The sequence below is a fragment of the Coregonus clupeaformis genome, chromosome 11 (genome assembly GCF_020615455.1).
Source record: "Coregonus clupeaformis isolate EN_2021a chromosome 11, ASM2061545v1, whole genome shotgun sequence".
NCBI classification, from domain to species: domain Eukaryota; kingdom Metazoa; phylum Chordata; class Actinopteri; order Salmoniformes; family Salmonidae; genus Coregonus; species Coregonus clupeaformis.
The window spans coordinates 13,986,196-14,006,208 of record NC_059202.1 but is presented as its reverse complement, the minus strand read 5'-3'; the positions used below and the strand labels follow the sequence as shown (position 1 = coordinate 14,006,208).

At 41.9% G+C, this 20,013-nt stretch overlaps 1 protein-coding gene across 1 annotated transcript in view; it reads right to left on the bottom strand.

Annotated features, from left to right (window-relative positions):
* LOC121576611 (S phase cyclin A-associated protein in the endoplasmic reticulum-like) overlaps positions 1–20,013 on the bottom strand; it is a 117,832-nt gene that overhangs the window by 34,158 nt on the left and 63,661 nt on the right. The window contains 2 exon segments of the mRNA XM_041889878.2: positions 1,427–1,650; positions 14,672–14,795. Coding sequence (XP_041745812.2) covers positions 1,427–1,650; positions 14,672–14,795 — 348 coding nt within the window.

Sequence of the window (20,013 nt, the reverse complement as noted above, 5' to 3'; positions counted from 1 at the left end):
CAAATCACTGATAATAGCATCATTAGAGGGCGGCTGTGCCCCCCTGTGCCAGCCCAGAGCCAGGCCCCTGACTGTCTGCTGACCTGTGGCTGCCTCACGGCTAAGGTATGCCTCTCCCACCACAGCTCAGCCCACTTTAGCCCTACCCACCATAGGGACAGACAAGGAGGCTCAGCTGTCAATCACAAGACCTCCCAGATGTACCAGACAGCTCAGTCAGGAATCAGGAAGCCAGCCACTGATCTACAGTACAGGCATCCATCTATCCCTTTCCCTCTCCGGCTCCGCTTAGCTTACTCCTTCAACTCGCATACCTTTTTTTATTGGGATTGTCAGTCAAAATGGGCTCTTCTCAAGGCAGGTAATAAAAAAAATGGTTAAACCTCCACAATAGGTCATCTGACACTTGAACCACGGCAACTTGCTATGACTATCCTCTTTCACAGCTTCAACTAAGCTGAAAGGAGCTTTCCACACACAGTTATGCACAATGCCTGGCCCATAGTCTGTTTGAAAAGCTGTTCAGTGTTCAGTCTTGCCCCTGTGTTTCTCAACTTATGCGCTACACGCATCTGTACGTTTCTTACACTGGTAGGAGATAAGTATAGTACAAAGCCTGGTGAGTGATTGGTAATGAGAAATGAAGACGTAGAAGCGGAATGCTGATGTTCTCTTTCTGTGTGATCTACAGTTCACCATAATGGGAAAAGTGTTGCAAAAGTTACCTTATTTCCTCCCTACCATTATATACATAATTTGAGGCAGATTAGGTAAATCGTCCATTGCTTTGCAGGGATTACTTGTCTGACGACACAATTTTTCCTCTCCCCTGTCTCCTGGGTTACGACTGGGACATAGTATGAGTGTTGGGCCTGTGCAGCTGCTCTGGTCAGATGAATCATTGGCTGTGGGAGGGATGATGGGAAGACTCCACTCTTCCTGAAGGCTTGGGCCTGCCTTTCCTCACCGCCCCACAGCGCCGGAGAGACATCCCACAGCCCCTGCTACTCAAAGGCCACGTTCAAGGGGATGTTGCAAACTTCCAGGAGTGTTCTTTGTTTATGTTGCCCCAAGTAAAAAAGGACTTATTACTTTGCTGAAGATTTTTATCCAGAATGTGTGAAAAAGAACTTTTTGGACAGATGCCAGAGGACAACCTCTCTCACCCTCACTACAAGCCCCTGAGCAAGAATAAAATGCAAATACTGGGACCTATTCCAAGGGAGCTGACATTTTGTAGTAATCTTTTCAACAAAAGGCTATTTCTGACAGTAACTAAGTTAAAATATCAGTGTTTCCCCACATCAACCCTGTCAGTGAGAGAGTGGAGGGGGGACATGGGAGGAGGTAGAGAGGTACTGTGAAAGGCAGGAGGGCCCCAATAAAGCAGTGTATGGTTTGAGAGAGAGGAGGAGGAAGAGCTTACCTGATGAGGTCCTGGGCACGGGTGTTGAAGGGCTCTATAAGGGAGGTCTTGGTGTCTGGTGACATGATGCGAGGGGCGTCCCCGCGGCCACAGTCAGGTACATAGGGACGGAGAAGGCTCAGGACGGTGGTGCTGGTCTGCAGCAGGCCGGTGGTCAGTCCCTCAAACACCTGCTTGTTCACACTGCGACCAAATATGGACTTGTCTTCATCTGGGACGAACAGCTAAAGGAGGAAAAGACCGTGTGGTCAGTCAAGAACTCTGTAAACCTCCACCATGTCACAGTCCAGTCTATACTAGTAGCTCTATACCTGCTCTCTCGAACAAGCTTGTATCACATACAGTGCCCTCGAAAAGTATTCAGACCCTTGACTTTTTCCACATTTTGTTACGTTACAGCCGTACTCTAAAATGTATTAAATTGTTTTCTCCCCCCTCATCAATCTACACACAATACTCCATAATGACCAAGCAACATTTTTTGCAAATGTATTCAAAATAAAAAAACGTATATACACATTTACATAAGTATTCAGACCCTTTACTCAGTACTTTGTTGAAGCATCTTTGGCAGCGATTACAGCATCGAGTCTTCTTGGGTATGACGTTACAAGCTTGGCACACCTGTATTTGGGGAGTTTCTCCCATTCTTCTCTGCAGATCCTCTCAAGCTCTGTCAGGTTGGATGAGGAGCGTCGCTGCACAGCTATTTGTAGGTCTCTCCAGAGATGTTAGATCGGGTTCAAGTCCGGGCTCTGGCTGGGCCACTCAAGGACATTCAGAGACTTGTCCCGAAGTCACTCCTGTGTTGTCTTGGCTGTGTGTTTAGGGTCGTTGTTCTGTTGGAAGATGAAACTTCGCCCAAGTCTGAGGTCCTGAGCACTCTGGAGCAGGTTTTCATCAAGGATCTCTCTGTACTTTGCTCTGTTCATCTTTTCCTTGATCCTGACTATTCTCCCAGTCCCTGCCACTGAAAAACATCCCCACAGCATGATGCTGCCACCACCATGCTTCACCATAGGGATGGTGCCAGGTTTCCTCCAGACGTGATGCTTGGCATTCAGGCCAAAGAGTTCAATCTTGGTTTCATCAGACCAGAGAATCTTGTTTCTCATGGTCAGAGTCCTTTAGGCATTTTTTGGGCAAACTCCAAGTGGGCTGTCGTGCCTTTTACTGAGGAGTGGCTTCCGTCTGGCCACTACCAGTGGCGCAGTGGTCTAAGGCACTGCATTGTCTCCCGAGTGGCGCACTGGTCTAAGGCACTGCATCGCAGTGCTAGCTGTGCCACTAGAGATCCTGGTTCGAATCCAGGCTCTGTCGTAGCCGGACGCGACCGGGAGACCCATGCGACGGCGCACAATTGGCCCAGCGTCGTCCAGGGTAGGGGAGGGAATGGCCGGCAGGGATGTAGCTCAGTTGGTAGAGCATGGTGTTTGCAACGCCAGGGTTGTGGGTTCGATTCCCACGGGGGGCCAGTATGAAAAAAAATATATATAAAAAAAATTATGAATGCACTCACTAACTGTCAGTCGCTCTGGATAAGAGCGCATGCTAAATGACTAAAATGTAAATGTAAAATGTACCATAAAGGCCTGATTGGTGTCTGAATACTTATGTAAACAAGGTATCTCTGTTTTTTATTTGTATGAAAAAATAAAAAAATTCTAAAAACCTGTTTTCGCTTTGTCATTATGGGGTATTGTGATTAGATTGAGGATTAAATGTTTCATATAAAATCAATTTCAGAATAAGGCTGTAAAGTAACAAAATGTGGAAAAAGGGAAGGGGTCTGAATACTTTCCGAATGCAGTCCTTGTCAGCTTGACAAGTGCTCTATCAAAAAAGAAATCGACATTGATCGATCACAGTACAAACTGACAATGCCCAAGGCAAAAGACCTGGGCCCAGATTCATAAAACACTTCTTATGCAAAAACATAAAAAGCGGTTCATAAGTCAGTGCAGTTCCTCAACAATATCTTAAGATTTAATGATTTTCTTACGAACTTCTCAAATATCTTCTTAAGAATTTTCCTTAAGATGTTTGTTGCTAGGCAACCAATTTAGCTAGCTATCTAGCTAAATTGTTTAAGACGAGGGTTTAAGACAAGGGTTTAACTATCTTGGAATTAAAAACAAATCCAAAAATGTCATTTTCAAGAATCACATTTCTTCTTATCTTTTTGCTTAAGGAGAAACATAAGAAATAGCGCAATAACATTTCCAATAATGTTTTTGAGGAATAGCAACTTTGCTTAACTTTCTTCATAAGTCTATAGTTAAGGAAAAAATGGCAGTCAAGACATTTCTTCTTAAGAAGGTTTTGTGAATCACACAGACAAATATCCCTTTCCTTTGTTTACCGGCAAAGGCCATTTGTATTGGTTGGAATCCTGACACACCATGGCATAAACAACAACACAGGTGTTACTGTATAATTCATCAAGTGTGGGCCATAAATCGGTGGTTAACAATTAGTGTGACATGGTTACTGTTGCCGTGCCAGACTGCTGCTGCTGCCATATGAGAGGTCTCAGAAGTATTCCCTCCCTGGTAACAAGGGAAGCCAACCGAATACTGAGACTGTGGAGCAAACCACTGGACTGAAGCTAACATATGGGAGGGTACTGTATTAACCATCTGCGGTATTAACTAAATGCTCCCCTTACCCTCAAAGAAGGGCTGATAGAGGAATCAGTATGCTCCAAGTTCTGACATGATTTTGCATACTTTTTTCAAGTTAATATTTTAATGTTAGTTATCCTAAACTCTTTATTACAAGAAAAGCACAAGCATCTGAAATACTCCAAGAAATGTTTATTAATAAATATATACAGTTGAAGTCGGAAGTTTACATACACCTTAGCCAAATACATTTAAACTCAGTTTTTCACAATTCCTGACATTTAATCCTAGTAAAGATTCCCTGTCTTAGGTCAGTTATGATCACCACTTTATTTTAAGAATGTGCAATGTCAGAATAATCGTAGAGAGAATGATTTATTTCAGCTTTTATTTCTTTCATCACGTTCCCAGTTGGTCAGAAGTTTACAAACACTCAATTAGTGTTTTGTAGCATTGCCTTTAAATTGTTTAACTTGGGTCAAACGTTTCGGGTAGCCTTCCACAAACTTCCTACAATAATTTGGGTGAATTTTGGCCCAATCCTCCTGACAGAGCTGGTGTAACTGAGTCAGGTTTGTAGGCCTCCTTGCTCGCACACGCTTTTTCAGTTCTGCCCACACATTTTCTATAGGATTGAGGTCAGGGCTTTGTGATGGCCACTCCAATACCTTGACTTTGTTGTCCTTAAGCCATTTTGCCACAACTTTGGAAGTATGCTTGGGGTCATTGTCCATTTGGAAGATCCATTTGCGACCAAGCTTTAACTTCCTGACTGATGTCTTGAGATGTTGCTTCAATATATCCACATAATTTTCCTTCCTCATGATGCCATCTATTTTGTGAAGTGCACCAGTCCTTCCTGCAGCAAAGCACCCCCACAGCATGATGCTGACATCCCCATGCTTCACGGTTGGGATGGTGTTCTTCGGCTTGCAAGCGTCCCCCTTTTTCCTCCAAACATAACGATGGTCATTATGGCCAAACAGTTATATTATTGTTTCATCAGACCAGAGGACATTTCTCCAAAATGTACGATCTTTGTCCCCATGTGCAGTTGCAAACCGTAGTCTGGCTTTTTTATGGCGGTTTTGGAGCAGTGGCTTCTTCCTTGCTGAGCGGCCTTTCAGGTTATGCCGATATAGGACTTGTTTTACAGTGGATATAGATACTTTTGTACCTGTTTCCTCCAGCATCTTCACAAGGTCCTTGGCTGTTGTTCTGGGATTGATTTGCACTTTTCGCACCAAAGTACGTTCATCTCTAGGGGACAGAGCGCGTCTCCTTCCTGAGTGGTATGACGGCTGCATGGTCCCATGGTGTTTATACACTGCTCATAAAAATAAAGGGAACACTAAAATAACACATCCTAGATCTGAATGAATGAAATAATCTTATTAAATACTTTTTTCTTTACATAGTTGAATGTGCTGACAACAAAATCACACAAAAATTAATCAATGGAAATCAAATGTATCAACCCATGGAGGTCTGGATTTGGAGTCACACTCAAAATTAAAGTGGAAAACCACACTACAGGCTGATCCAACTTTGATGTAGTGTGTGTGGCCTCCACGTGCCTGTATGACCTCCCTACAACGCCTGGGCATGCTCCTGATGAGGTGGCGGACCTGGACTAAAGCATCCGCCAACTCCTGGACAGTCTGTGGTGCAACGTGGCGTTGCTGGATGGAGCGAGACATGATGTCCCAGATGTGCTCAATTGGATTCAGGTCTGGGGAACGGGCGGGCCAGTCCATAGCATCAATGCCTTCCTCTTGCAGGAACTGCTGACACACTCCAGCCACATGAGGTCTAGCATTGTCTTGCATTAGGAGGAACCCAGGGCCAACCGCACCAGCATATGGTCTCACAAGGGGTCTGAGCATCTCATCTCGGTACCTAATGGCAGTCAGGCTACCTCTGGTGAGCACATGGATGGCTGTGCGGCCCCCTAAAGAAATGCCACCCCACACCATGACTGACCCACCGCCAAACCGGTCATGCTGGAGGATGTTGCAGGCAGCAGAACCTTCTCCACGGCATCTCCAGACTCTGTCACGTCTGTCACGTGCTTAGTGTGAACCTGCTTTCATCTGTGAAGAGCACAGGGCGCCAGTGGCGAATTTGCCAATCTTGGTGTTCTCTGGCAAATGCCAAACGTCCTGCACGGTGTTGGGCTGTAAGCACAACCCCCACCTGTGGACGTCGGGCCCTCATACCACCCTCATGGAGTCTGTTTCTGACCGTTTGAGCAGACACATGCACATTTGTGGCCTGCTGGAGGTCATTTTGCTGGAGGTCATTTTAACTACAATGTTGTTGGTCCATTCTCAGTTTCTCCGATCACAGCCATTCATCTCTGCAACTGTTTTTTGGGGAGATGATTTCCTTTTCAAATAACTGAAAATGAGTTGTTGTAATCTGAATAAAGGGAAAAAGGCCTTTCTTGAACATTGGGTGAGACAATCTTACAAATTTACTTGAGCACCTATTCGGATTTATGTATAACTTTTGTATGACTGAAGCTTTTAGTGATATGTCTAATGCTTTAATATTTAATAATTTCTGTCCTCCGAATTCATATTCATTATATAAATATGCCCTTTTAATTTTGTCTGGCTTGCCGTTCCAAATAAAATAGAATTTTTTTTTCTCATATAATTTAAAAAACTGTTCGCTAGGCGTAGGCAAGACCATAAGCAAATAGGTAAACTGGGATAATACTAAAGAGTTAATCAGGGTGATTTTTCCACAAATTGACAGGTATTTTCCTTTCCATGGTAGTAAGATCTTATCTATTTTTGCTAACTTTCTATTAAAATTTATTGAAGTGAGATCATTTATTTCCTTTGGGATATGTATTCCGAGTATATCCACATCACCATCAGACCATTTTATTGGTAAACTACATGGTCATGTAAAACTTGTATTTTTTTGTGATCCAAAACGTAATATAGTACATTTGTCATAATTTGGTTGTAATCCAGAGAGGTTAGAAAATGTATCTAGATCCTCTATGAGGCTGTGGAGGGATTCTAGTTGTAGATTTAAAAGAAAACATGAATCATCAGCATACAATGACACCTTTGTTTTTAAACCCTGGATTTCTAATCCTCTGATATTATTATTGGATCTGATTTTAATAGCTAACATCTCGATGGCCACAATAAATAGATATGCCGATAGTGGACAACCTTGTTTCACTCCTCTTGACAGTTTAAAACTTTCTGAGAAATAGCCATTATTTACTATACATGATTTTGACCCATTTTATAAGAGATTCTCCAAAATTGAAATGCTCCAGGCATTTATATATAAACCCCAGTCGTACTTTATCAAATGCCTTTTCGAAGTCTGCTATGAATAGCAGGCCTGGTTTCCCATATTTTCCATAGTGTTCTATTGTCTCCAATACTTGCCTTATATTATCTCCAATGTATCTTCCATGTAAAAAACCTGTCTGATTAGAATGAATAATATCCGACAATACCTTTTTAATTCTATGCGCTATACATTTTGCTAGAATTTTTGCATCACAACACTGAAGTGTAAGGGGCCTCCAATTTTGTAAATGGACTGGATCTTTATATTTTCCACTTGTATCCTGTTTCAGTAATAATGAGATCAGACCTTCTTCTTGAGTGTCAGATAATATACCATTTACATAGGAGTGGTTAAAACATGCTAATAACGGTCCTCTTAGTATATCAAAAAAGGTTTGGTATACCTCGACTGGTATGCCATCCAACTCTGGAGTTTTCCCAGACTTAAAGTATTTAATTGCATCCAGAAGTTCCTCCTCTGTAATTTCACCTTCACATGAGTCTTTCTGTATGGCTGTTAATTTGACATTATCAATAGAAAAAAAATCTCTACAATTAGCTTCAGTTAGAGGAGATGGAGGCGACTGAAAAGAAAACATATGCTTAAAGTACTTTGTTTCCTCCTTCAAAATATAATTTGGTGAATCATGGGTGACTCCGTCAATTGTAACCAGTTTCATTAAGTTCTTTTTGGTAGCATTCCTATGTTGAAGATTAAAAAATAATTTTGTGCATTTTTCCCCATATTCCATCCAGTTTGCTTTATTTTTATAATATATTACACTTGATCTTTCTTGAATAAGTTTCTCCATTTCTTTTTGTTTTTCCTCTAATTTATTCTGAGCCTCTATGTTACTGTTTTTACCGCCATCTATCTGTTCTGTTAGACTTTCTATTTCCTTTGTTAGTATAAACTCTTTTGACCTAAATTGCTTTTGTTTTCGAGATGAGTCCTGAATTGCATGGCCTCTAAAGGCACATTTAAAAGGTATCCCATACAATAAGGGGATTTGCTGTACCTATGTTATGTTGGAAAAAGTCAGTTCTAAATTCCTTTGTTCTAATTATAAATAAATTATCATCCAATAGGCTTTGATTAAATTTCCAATATCCTCGCCCACGTGGACATTCAGTAAGAGTAATGTATATGCCTATTATATGATGGTCCGACCGCATTCTGTCCCCTATCAACACTTTTTTTTTACTTTTGGTGCCAACGAGAATGAGATAAAGAAGTCAAGACGACTAGCTTGATTCAGTCTCCACCATGTATATCTCACTAGATCAGTATATTTAAGCCTCCATATACAGTGGGGAAAAAAAGTATTTAGTCAGCCACCATTTGTGCAAGTTCTCCCACTTAAAAAGATGAGAGAGGCCTGTAATTTTCATCATAGGTACACGTCAACTATGACAGACAAATTGAGAGAGAAAAAATCCAGAAAATCACATTGTAGGATTTTTAATGAATTTATTTGCAAATTATGGTGGAAAATAAGTATTTGGTCAATAACAAAAGTTTCTCAATACTTTGTTATATACCCTTTGTTGGCAATGACACAGGTCAAACATTTTCTGTAAGTCTTCACAAGGTTTTCACACACTGTTGCTGGTATTTTGGCCCATTCCTCTATGCAGATCTCATCTAGAGCAGTGATGTTTTGGGGCTGTCGCTGGTCAACACGGACTTTCAACTCCCTCCAAAGATTTTCTATGGGGTTGAGATCTGGAGACTGGCTAGGCCACTCCAGGACCTTGAAATGCTTCTTACGAAGCCACTCCTTCGTTGCCCGGGCGGTGTGTTTGGGATCATTGTCATGCTGAAAGACTCAGCCACGTTTCATCTTCAATGCCCTTGCTGATGGAAGGAGGTTTTCACTCAAAATCTCACGATACATGACCCCATTCATTCTTTCCTTTACACGGATCAGTCGTCCTGGTCCCTTTGCTAAAAAAACAGCCCCAAAGCATGATGTTTCCACCCCCATGCTTCACAGTAGGTATGGTGTTCTTTGGATGCAACTCAGCATTCTTTGTCCTCCAAACACGACGAGTTGAGTTTTTACCAAAAAGTTATATTTTGGTTTCATCTGACCATATGACATTCTCCCAATCCTCTTCTGGATCATCCAAATGCACTCTAGCAAACTTCAGACGGGCCTGGACATGTACTGGCTTAAGCAGGGGGACACGTCTGGCACTGCAGGATTTTGACCCCACGGGGTGAGATCTTGCGTGGAGCCCCAGATCGAGGGAGATTATCAGTGGTCTTGTATGTCTTCCATTTCCTAATAATTGCTCCCACAGTTGATTTCTTCAAACCAAGCTGCTTACCTATTGCAGATTCAGTCTTCCCAGCCTGGTGCAGGTCTACAATTTTGTTTCTGGTGTCCTTTGACAGCTCTTTGGTCTTGGCCATAGTGGAGTTTGGAGTGTGACTGTTTGAGGATGTGGACAGGTGTCTTTTATATTGATAACAAGTTCAAACAGGTGCCATTAATACAGGTAGCGAGTGGAGGACAGAGGAGCCTCTTAAAGAAGAAGTTACAGGTCTGTGAGAGCCAGAAATCTTGCTTGTTTGTAGGTGACCAAATACTTATTTTCCACCATAATTAGCAAATAAATTCATTAAAAATCCTACAATGTGATTTTCTGGAGAAAAAAAATCTCAATTTGTCTGTCATAGTTGCCGTGTACCTATGATGAAAATTACAGGCCTCTCTCATCTTTTTAAGTGGGAGAACTTGCACAATTGGTGGCTGACTAAATACTTTTTCCCCCCACTGTATCTACTAGTTCAAATGTATCCATGACATTCACCATTTCCTTAAGAGCATGTGGGTGATCGTTTGTGGTGTGATTTCCTTTACGGTCCATTGAGCTATTTAAAACAGTATTATAATCCCCCACCATAATAATATTGTCTTGAATTGCTAGCAGGGTTGATAATTTATTATATATATTGTCAAAGAATTGTGGATCATCATTATTTGGTTCGTAAAGGTTAATGAGCCATATCTGTTTATGGTCCAATAACATATTAAAAATAATCCATCTACCTTGCGTATCTATTTGGACAATTTGCACATTCGGATCGAAATTACTATTAATTAATATCATCACCCCTTTTGAATTTCTTTGCCCATGGAGAAGTATATTCCCCCCATTATTTTTTCCACGCAACTTCATCTCGAATTGTTGAATGAGTTTCCTGTATACAATAGATATTATATTCCTTCTCTTTGAGCCATGTAAATATTGTTATTCTTTTGTTATTATCAGCTAAGCCATTACGATTATAACTGGCTATACTTATTTCACCATACACCATAATGAGATACAAGTTTCAAGTCTATTTATCATTATATATGTTTGTAAATTTACCAATAAAAAATACCGTAATGATTGAGTGTCCATATACAGTGGGGAGAACAAGTATTTGATACACTGCCAATTTTGCAGGTTTTCCTACTTACAAAGCATGTAGAGGTCTGTAATTTTTATCATAGGTACACTTCAACTGTGAGAGACGGAGTCTAAAACAAAAATCCAGAAAATCACATTGTATGATTTTAAGTAATTAATTTGCATTTTATTGCATGACATAAGTATTTGATACATCAGAAAAGCATAATTTTATATTTGGTACAGAAACCTTTGTTTGCAATTACAGAGATCATACGTTTCCTGTAGGTCTTGACCAGGTTTGCACACACTGCAGCAGGGATTTTGGCCCACTCCTCCATACAGACCTTCTCCAGATCCGGACTTTCAGCTTCAGCAATACGGACTTTCAGCTCCCTCCAAAGATTTTCTATTGGGTTCAGGTCTGGAGACTGGCTAGGCCACTCCAGGACCTTGAGATGCTTCTTACGGAGCCACTCCTTAGTTGCCCTGGCTGTGTGTTTCGGGTCGTTGTCATGCTGGAAGACCCAGCCACGACCTATCTTCAATGCTCTTACTGAGGGAAGGAGGTTGTTGGCCAAGATCTCGCGATACATGGCCCCATCCATCCTCCCCTCAATACGGTGCAGTCATCCTGTCCCCTTTGCAGAAAAGCATCCCCAAAGAATGATGTTTCCACCTCCATGCTTCACGGTTGAGATGGTGTTCTCGGGGTTGTACTCATCCTTCTTCTTCCTCCAAACACGGCGAGTGGAGTTTAGACCAAAAAGCTCTACTTTTGTCTCATCAGACCACATGACCTTCTCCCATTCCTCCTCTGGATCATCCAGATGGTCATTGGCAAACTTCAGACGGGCCTGGACATGCGCTGGCTTGAGCAGGGGAACCTTGCGTGCGCTGCAGGATTTTAATCCATGACGGCGTAGTGTGTTACTAATGGTTTTCTTTGAGACTGTGGTCCCAGCTCTTTTCAGGTCATTGACCAGGTCCTGCCGTGTAGTTCTGGGCTGATCCCTCACCTTCCTCATGATCATTGATGCCCCACGAGGTGAGATCTTGCATGGAGCCCCAGACCGAGGGTGATTGACCGTCATCTTGAACTTCTTCCATTTTCTAATAATTGCGCCAACAGTTGTTGCCTTCTCACCAAGCTGCTTGCCTATTGTCCTGTAGCCCATCCCAGCCTTGTGCAGGTCTACAATTTTATCCCTGATGTCCTTACACAGCTCTCTGGTCTTGGCCATTGTGGAGAGGTTGGAGTCTGTTTGATTGAGTGTGTGGACAGGTGTCTTTTATACAGGTAACGAGTTCAAACAGGTGCAGTTAATACAGGTAATGAGTGGAGAACAGGAGGGCTTCTTAAAGAAAAACTAACAGGTCTGTGAGAGCCGGAATTCTTACTGGTTGGTAGGTGATCAAATACTTATGTCATGCAATAAAATGCAAATTAATTACTTAAAAATCATACAATGTGATTTTCTGGATTTTTGTTTTAGATTCCGTCTCTCACAGTTGAAGTGTACCTAGGATAAAAATTACAGACCTCTACATGCTTTGTAAGTAGGAAAACCTGCAAAATCGGCAGTGTATCAAATACTTGTTCTCCCCACTGTAGCTGTACCGTGATATTTGCATTGCTACGGAGTAACCCTTCAATTGTTCTCCACTAATTCCCCCGCTAAAGCCCCTCCCCATCCCAAGTTGAGCCGTCATCCCAGTGATCAGCATCCCACCCACGTCCCTCCGGATCACTAAGGCCCCGAGAGGCCAAGACCCATCCATCGAAAACAGCACACAGTGCCACCCACAAAAACAGAAGCAGATTAACCGCCAAAAGCATTTCCAATGCTGTCACCTCTCTCTCTCTCTATACAACTATTTAAAAAAATTATGCATATCCTATTTTCCATCATTATCAATTAATATGCGTAATAATGTTGGCAGTTCATGTGTAGGATTTTAACATATAACCCGGTTTGCCATTGTATTAAATTTAATTCATTGACAAGCAATTATTATCCTAGCAAATAATTCCCGTGGTCCATCCCATACCCCCCACCCCCTCCCCCCCAACATCCCCATCCCCGCACAACAGATGCTGGACAAACACACACGCACATACTCACATACTCCAACACACTCAATTTTGTACAGGCTTCCTTCTTTTTACTCTGTCAACTAGGCTAGTATTGTGGATTAACTACAATGTTGTTGGTCCATTCTCAGTTTCTCCGATCACAGCCATTCATCTCTGCAACTGTTTTAAAGTCACCATTGGCCACATGATGAAATCCCTAAGTGGTTTCCGTCCTCTCCGGCAACTGAGTTAGGTCGTTGTAGTGACTGGGTGTATTGATACACCATCCAAAGTGTTATTAATAACTTCACCATGCTCAAAGGGATATTCAATGTCAGCTTTTTTATTTTTTATCCATCTACCAATAGGTGCCCTTCTTTGCGAGGCATTGGAAAACCTTCCTGGTCTTTGTGGTTGAAATTCACTGCTCAACCGAGGGACTTCACAGATAATTGTATGTGTGGGGTACAGAGATGAGGTAGTCATTAAAAAAAATCATGTTAAACACTATTATTGCAAACAGAGTGAGTCCATGCAACCTATTATGTGACTTGTTAAGCACATTTTTACTCCTAAACTTATTTAGGCTTGCCATAAAAAAGGGGTTTAATACTTATTGACTCAAGACATTTTAGCTTTTCATTTTTAATGAATTTGTAAAAATTTAAAAAAACACAATTCCACTTTCACATTATGGGGTAGTGTGCAGGCCAGTGACATCTAAATGTAATTTTAAATTCAGGCTGAAACAACAAAATGTGGAAAAAGTCCAGGGGTGTGAATACTTTCTGAAGGAACTGTAAGTGACATTTTGGTGTGTGTGTGTAGAGGTTAAGGTTTAGTTGTAGAAATAAGGAGATGGTCAGGTAAAACGTCTGAAAACATCTCATTTAAACTAATGGTTAGGGCAGCATGCTGACAGCGTTAGTAAATCCACCAACATTCTCCACAAATCTAATTAAAGAGGGACAAGCACCGACGGCGGCACTCGCTACCCCCACCCACTTCCAAACACAAACACACGCATGTGCACACACACGTTTTTACATGGACTATTCATGAGCCCCATCTTTGTCAGTATCCAACACAACTAGAAAAGTTAGCATTGTGCTATTCAACATGTCAGTCGGCAGTTGTGGGGATATGTTTTATATAAACTGAAGCGTACAGGCTAATCTCCCCCTCTGTGCCCTCAGGAAATACGACAGCTTTGGATTGGAACTCAGGGCTGGAAAAGGAAGCCCCAGTAGAGTTCATGCATGTAGCAAAGCCCATGTCTGTGCCTTGTCCGGTCTGTGCAGTGTGCAGCCGCCACCGTTAGATGTTTGGAGTCGGCTGATGTTTACAGTCTAAGAGAGCGCTGAAGGATATGGGCTGACAGGTAACCCAGCCGCCATATTGCCTCCCTGCCAGACTGCTCTTTCCCTCTCTCATTCCCTAATCTGCGTGGCTGAGCCTTTGCCTGGGCCAGGATTTGTACTGTAGCGTGTGTCTCTCTCTGTCTTTTATTAACACAGTGCCAGGAAGGAACAAATGCTGGCGGAGGTCCTAGTTTTTCAGCACTTAAGTGTTGCATGTAGTCAGGAGAATTTACAGAGACATTGGAAGGGATTCATTAAACAGCCTGGTCCTTGGGTAAACTAGCCGCAGTTCTGATCATGCCATGTCACCTTCATAAGTATCACACAGAGTTTAATGACTCATGTAAAAATAATACATGTGTTGTTTGAGAGAACATATATTTTATGTAATGTTATCATATCAATAATGGTAATAATTGGAGATGTTTTCTATGGTGTGGTGAAAGGACACTTACTGTGAGCTGATGTAGCAGCAGGTCCATGAGGAAGGTTATCTTGTTGCTGAAGAGAACATAGGTGCAGTTGAGGTGGCAGCGAGAGCATGCCAGATAGTAGGTGTTTATAGCAGCACATAGAGACCTGAGAGGACAGAGAGAGAAAGCCAGATGGAGAACAAGATGAATCACTTGTCACAAGTAAAACAAAATAGTTCAAGGCAGAATGTTGCCCTCTATACAGCTCATTTAAAACAACACTAGAGTTACAGTGTAGGAGTTTATCCGCGGGAATTGACATTGGTTTCCTGATCACTTGAGAACAAACGAACTACACCAAATTTGTGGTTCCTTAAAAAGGTAGTTTTATCTTTGGTAGGGTTGAAAGCATATACATCACTGACAGCAAGAGACGGAAAGCAAAATTCAGGAACCCAGTTATATCAACTACTACTTATGCTTACAACGAGACTACCTCACTAGTTCAACTACCTCATTATCCAGAGTGGGACAGTAATAAGACAAGAGATCTGCATAACCAGAGAAGCTGCTGGATGCAATCTGCAATCACAGTGCCAGGCAGTCCAATCTGGAGTCATATCCTGCAGTGTTTCCTCTGTGGAGATAAGGCCATTCCTCTCAGCAGCTCCTCAGCTCAGGGCCCCAGGCTATGGCCAGGCAGAGCAGAGCAGTGAGCGGAACATGCCTCTGTATTATGTCTGCTTTAAACAAGGCCCAGAGACGATTAATGCTACAGATAACTGATGAATCATTCTGCTCTGACTGCTGCTCTCCCTCGCCCTTCTTTCATCAGTTAATATTTTCTGACAACTGTATATTTTAGCCAATAGCAGAGTGGCGTGTCCTATCTGCTCTGAGGAAGAATGGAATCTGGCTTTCCTATTCTAAAGTAGGCCATGTTTATTTCAACTGGTAAACATTTTGATATCTACTGCAACCTTCACATCTGCAACGCATTTCCACTCCAACCTAGTTGGCATATAGAGAGAAAATAGCAGAGACTGATATAGGCCTAGGTGGATAGGTCTGTCAATAACTTCCTCGTGACCAAAATATTCTAATTGTTTCATATGCTAGTGGGCAGATCTGTCATTTTCTCCATATCATAATTGACATTGTAGTGTAAAGCTGTCAGACATAGAATGCGGTGATAATGTGAGAAGTATTACATTATGAGTTATGGGAACGTTTCCAAATAGTCCATCAAGGTCTGGTTAAGCACGCCAAGCTTGCTTACTAAACAAAATTTTTACAGTAAGCATCTTCCTGTATGGGTATCATATACCATATGTGTATAAGCTTTCTAGCCAAATAAAATGTTTGGGTCTTTTCCACCACCATTTATCAACACATTCCTGAGAAAACACAAACCAAACCAAAAAGACGCGTGTGTTGATCCCTGTTTCTGCCAATCACTACTTTGAGATCTGTTTACTTGTAAAGCACAAAAACACATTAATTATATTATATTGATATAAAGTCCATTAATAGTATTGAAATGGAGTGAGTAGGATAAGGCAGCCATCATGATTGAGTGGAACGATAACACAACCTCTATTGGGCCAGAGTGAAGTAACGTGAGAACCCCACCAAACTGTGCTCTCTGGGCAGCCGACCAGCACCGGGGCTGCCTGCCTGATTGACCCCCCGAAAAAAAATAACAGATCCATGATTGAGTAACTCGGCAAGAAGTCAGCTTCACTGACATAATTCCACCATCATTGAAAAGTCTGCAGCAATTGAATGAAATACTAGTTTTCCTCTCAGTCCGATGCTGTGCTGCTTTTAATACGTCCATATCAAATCAAATGTTATTTGTCACATGCTTAGTAAACAACAGGTGTAGACTAAGAGTGAAATGCTTACTTACGGGCCCTTACCAACAATGCAGATAGAAAAGTACTAGAAAGAATAACATACAGAGATGAAACCAAGCTATTGTCATTCCCATGCCTGACTCAGTGGGGAGAAAAGCCATTTCAGATGAAGAGTCCTTCAGGTACTGTGATGGAATGTAAGGTGTCCTTATTGAATTAAACAAGACGCAACAGCAGGGTGTCAGATAACCTGGGAAAGGTAAAATGACAGGGTTGGGCTGACCCTGTTACAAGCTTTGACATGAAAAGGCCTCGGAAATCTATAAGACGTTAGCATGAGAGCAGTCATAAATGGAAGATGAACGATAACCTTTCAAAAAATGTAAGGTCAATATTTATAAAATATCTTGTAAATATTAGGCTACAAAAGCAACGCTTGAAATGAATTAGGCATACACCATCTTCACAGTGTCCATAATAACCTGTCAACCTGGTTTACCCACGTGTAAGTGGAGGTTGCCCTGCCCAGAATGTCTTTATCCATGTAGGGAGATGGGGGGACAGGCCAGTCCCCAGGTGGCTGCCACTCTTAACCAGCAGATTAAAGGGCACATCCCTCATTTATCTACTCTAATCTTATTAAGGAGAAAAACAGCCGTCGACTGCTTCCATTCTCTACACAAACCCATGTGAGAGGAAATAAGATGGATCTAAAGCGAAATGTTGCTGTAAAAGTTAACATGGCAAATGTATGCCGAAAATGTTCCATCTAACTATATAGAATGCACATTTCATTTTATAACACTTCATCTATTTTTTATTATATTATATTGATGATTTTAGTACTGAATTCCATTCCAATTAGAATCACCACCAGGTTTGCAAAGGGAGGGTATATTACTGGAAACCTTTGAACATTAACCAGTAAACTACCAGAATTGTGGTAACTTTCAAGGATTTAATGTTATTTATCACAAGACATCTAATGGCCCTTTTGGGTACTTCAGATTATCACAGGTGAATAATTATCTTTGGCCTTCTGTTTGGCCTCGTCACATGTACAATATATACAATAATCAAATAAGAGGATTTTAAAATAAAAAAATAGAATGACAAAGCTGTAAAACATTATCCTAAATATAAACCATCAACTTAGTGAATACCATTGGTGTTTAATATGTGGGTTTCAGCATGATATATCCTTTATATATACAGTACCAGTCCAAGGTTTGGACACACCTACTCATTCAAGGGTTTTTCTTTATTTTTACTATTTTCTACATTGTAGAATAATAGTGAAGACATCAAAACTATGAAATAACACATATGGAATCATGTAGTAACCAAATAAGTGTTAAACAAATCAAGATATATATTTTATATCTGAGATTCTTCAAAGTAGCCACCCTTTGATGACAGCTTTGCACACTCACTTTGGTAAATTACCGGTAGCTTTGCAACCCTAATCACCACACTCTCAACCAGAGAGTCAGATCTGGAGTCATGAACTTCCACTGACTTTTCACAATCGACTCAGTCAACTGCTCATGTAATGAGCATGCAATTACTTTGTAACACAGCTAATCAGGCATGTTTTAGGCCCTCTAAACAAATGGCGACTGTCAGCGGCACGCTTGAGTAATGTCCTTACAGCAGCTCATACAATGAGCAATCTCGGTGATCTATCTTTAGCTCCCCCCTACCTAATTGAGCTTGATTAGCATGACACCTGATATCATCCCTGTCCCTGGAATCTGTCGCTGTGGCCCCTTGATGTCAAAGATTTTGAGAAGCAATTTGGTAAAGTGCCATGCTATTCCGTCTTGTGTTACCCATGCACTATGTAGGCAGCGTTGGATGACCTACGCATGCCAGTCCATCCTAACAGGCAGCATTCCTCCACCTACACAGCTCTGGGCACTCATTTGACAGCATGCCACGCCCACTGCCGGACCCGAGGATTTGGTGCCAGCACCAACCGCCAGACTACACCCAGCGGGAGATACAATGGACACATTGTTAATCTGGGATTAATGAAACCTTATTTTGTAGACGCGGGATTAGGTTCCACTGATGGCCCATACTGACAGGTTGGGTAGAGCAAGAGAGAGAGATAGGAAATAGGTGAGAGGAGAGAGGGAAGAAGCCTGGAGAGATGTAGATAATTAGCAGTGCAATCTGCTAACCTACTCTAAACTGCTTAACCTGAGACGGCCGGCCACAGCAGACCACCCTCCTGTCCTGTTCTGATGAGTCTATAGACACACACAGCCACCTCAGGCCAGGAGCTACTGTAGAGGGCTAGATAGAGACTAAAGACACACAGACTGGACTGGAGCACACTGTATTCTGGGCCAGCCCCCTGGGACAACCCTACACCATGCAGCCCTCTGGGGATCACCGTGGGTGGCCGACAGGCTCGGACATGACAAGGGGGCTGGGGGATTGGGAGTGTCACTGATCTCTGTGGCTGAATTAAAACTATTAAGTTTAAACCATCCCAAAATCCATAGAGTATCCCAGCGGCTGATAGACAGATGGCTGGGAAGGGAAAAATTAGAGCGAAGGTCAGGACCCCTCCCCATAGTATAGTACTGCTCCAAAATCCCAGGAGACACTTAGGGCTCAAGAGTATTTATAAGTATTTTCTTAGTGACATAAAAACACAACAGAAACAGCATAATAGTTTAGGGTACTGGGAAAATACCAGGTAGACTCCCCTTACAGGTAGATGTTTCCAATTTTCAGAAGTCTTCCGTTCTTGCAAGATAATAGGACATCAACCATGTAAAAGACTCTTTATGCTTTTTGTCACTGGGTTATCAAGCAGGAGATCGTTCCACCTGAACCTCAAGCTCACGTTTCCCAACATCTCAGTGCTTTTCCTATGTGCCCAGTCAGGCCTGACCATGGCAATGCTGCAGAAATCTGACCAACTTCCAGATCAGGTTGAATCCCTGCTTTTCAACAGGGAATATGTGTGTTCATGGAAAGAAAACTAACCCTAAGCCAAAAAACAAGGTGAGGAGCAAATCCATTTCCTGGTGCTGTCAAACAATCCCTTCATTCACTGCTATCTAAATGACACTTAATTTGATTATTCTGTTGATCTTTCCGATACCCTGAGTGCTTCCAAGACGTTCCACACTGGCTGGGTATGAAATGGGAGAAATCTGATGAGCCTTCAATGCATCACACACACAGGCAAGCAAACACTCACACCATATAACGACATCCTGAAATGAAACCTCAGGTAGCAGCTTTGATTTCACAGCATACACTCAGTCATGTGACAGAGGTAGGTAACTAACTACAATAGTGTTTTAACATGCCGTGTCCTAGCATAGCAGTGTCACTGGACTTAAGACCTCTCTCTAAAACTATAAAGCTTAAAAATAAGCCTGTTTCATTTTCAATGTGGTAGGACAGGGGCCCCTGTTCCACTTAACATCACTTAGATAAAACAGATACCACAGTCATATTGAATTGTATCATCAAGTGTCTTCAAAGTTATACGACCGCCTC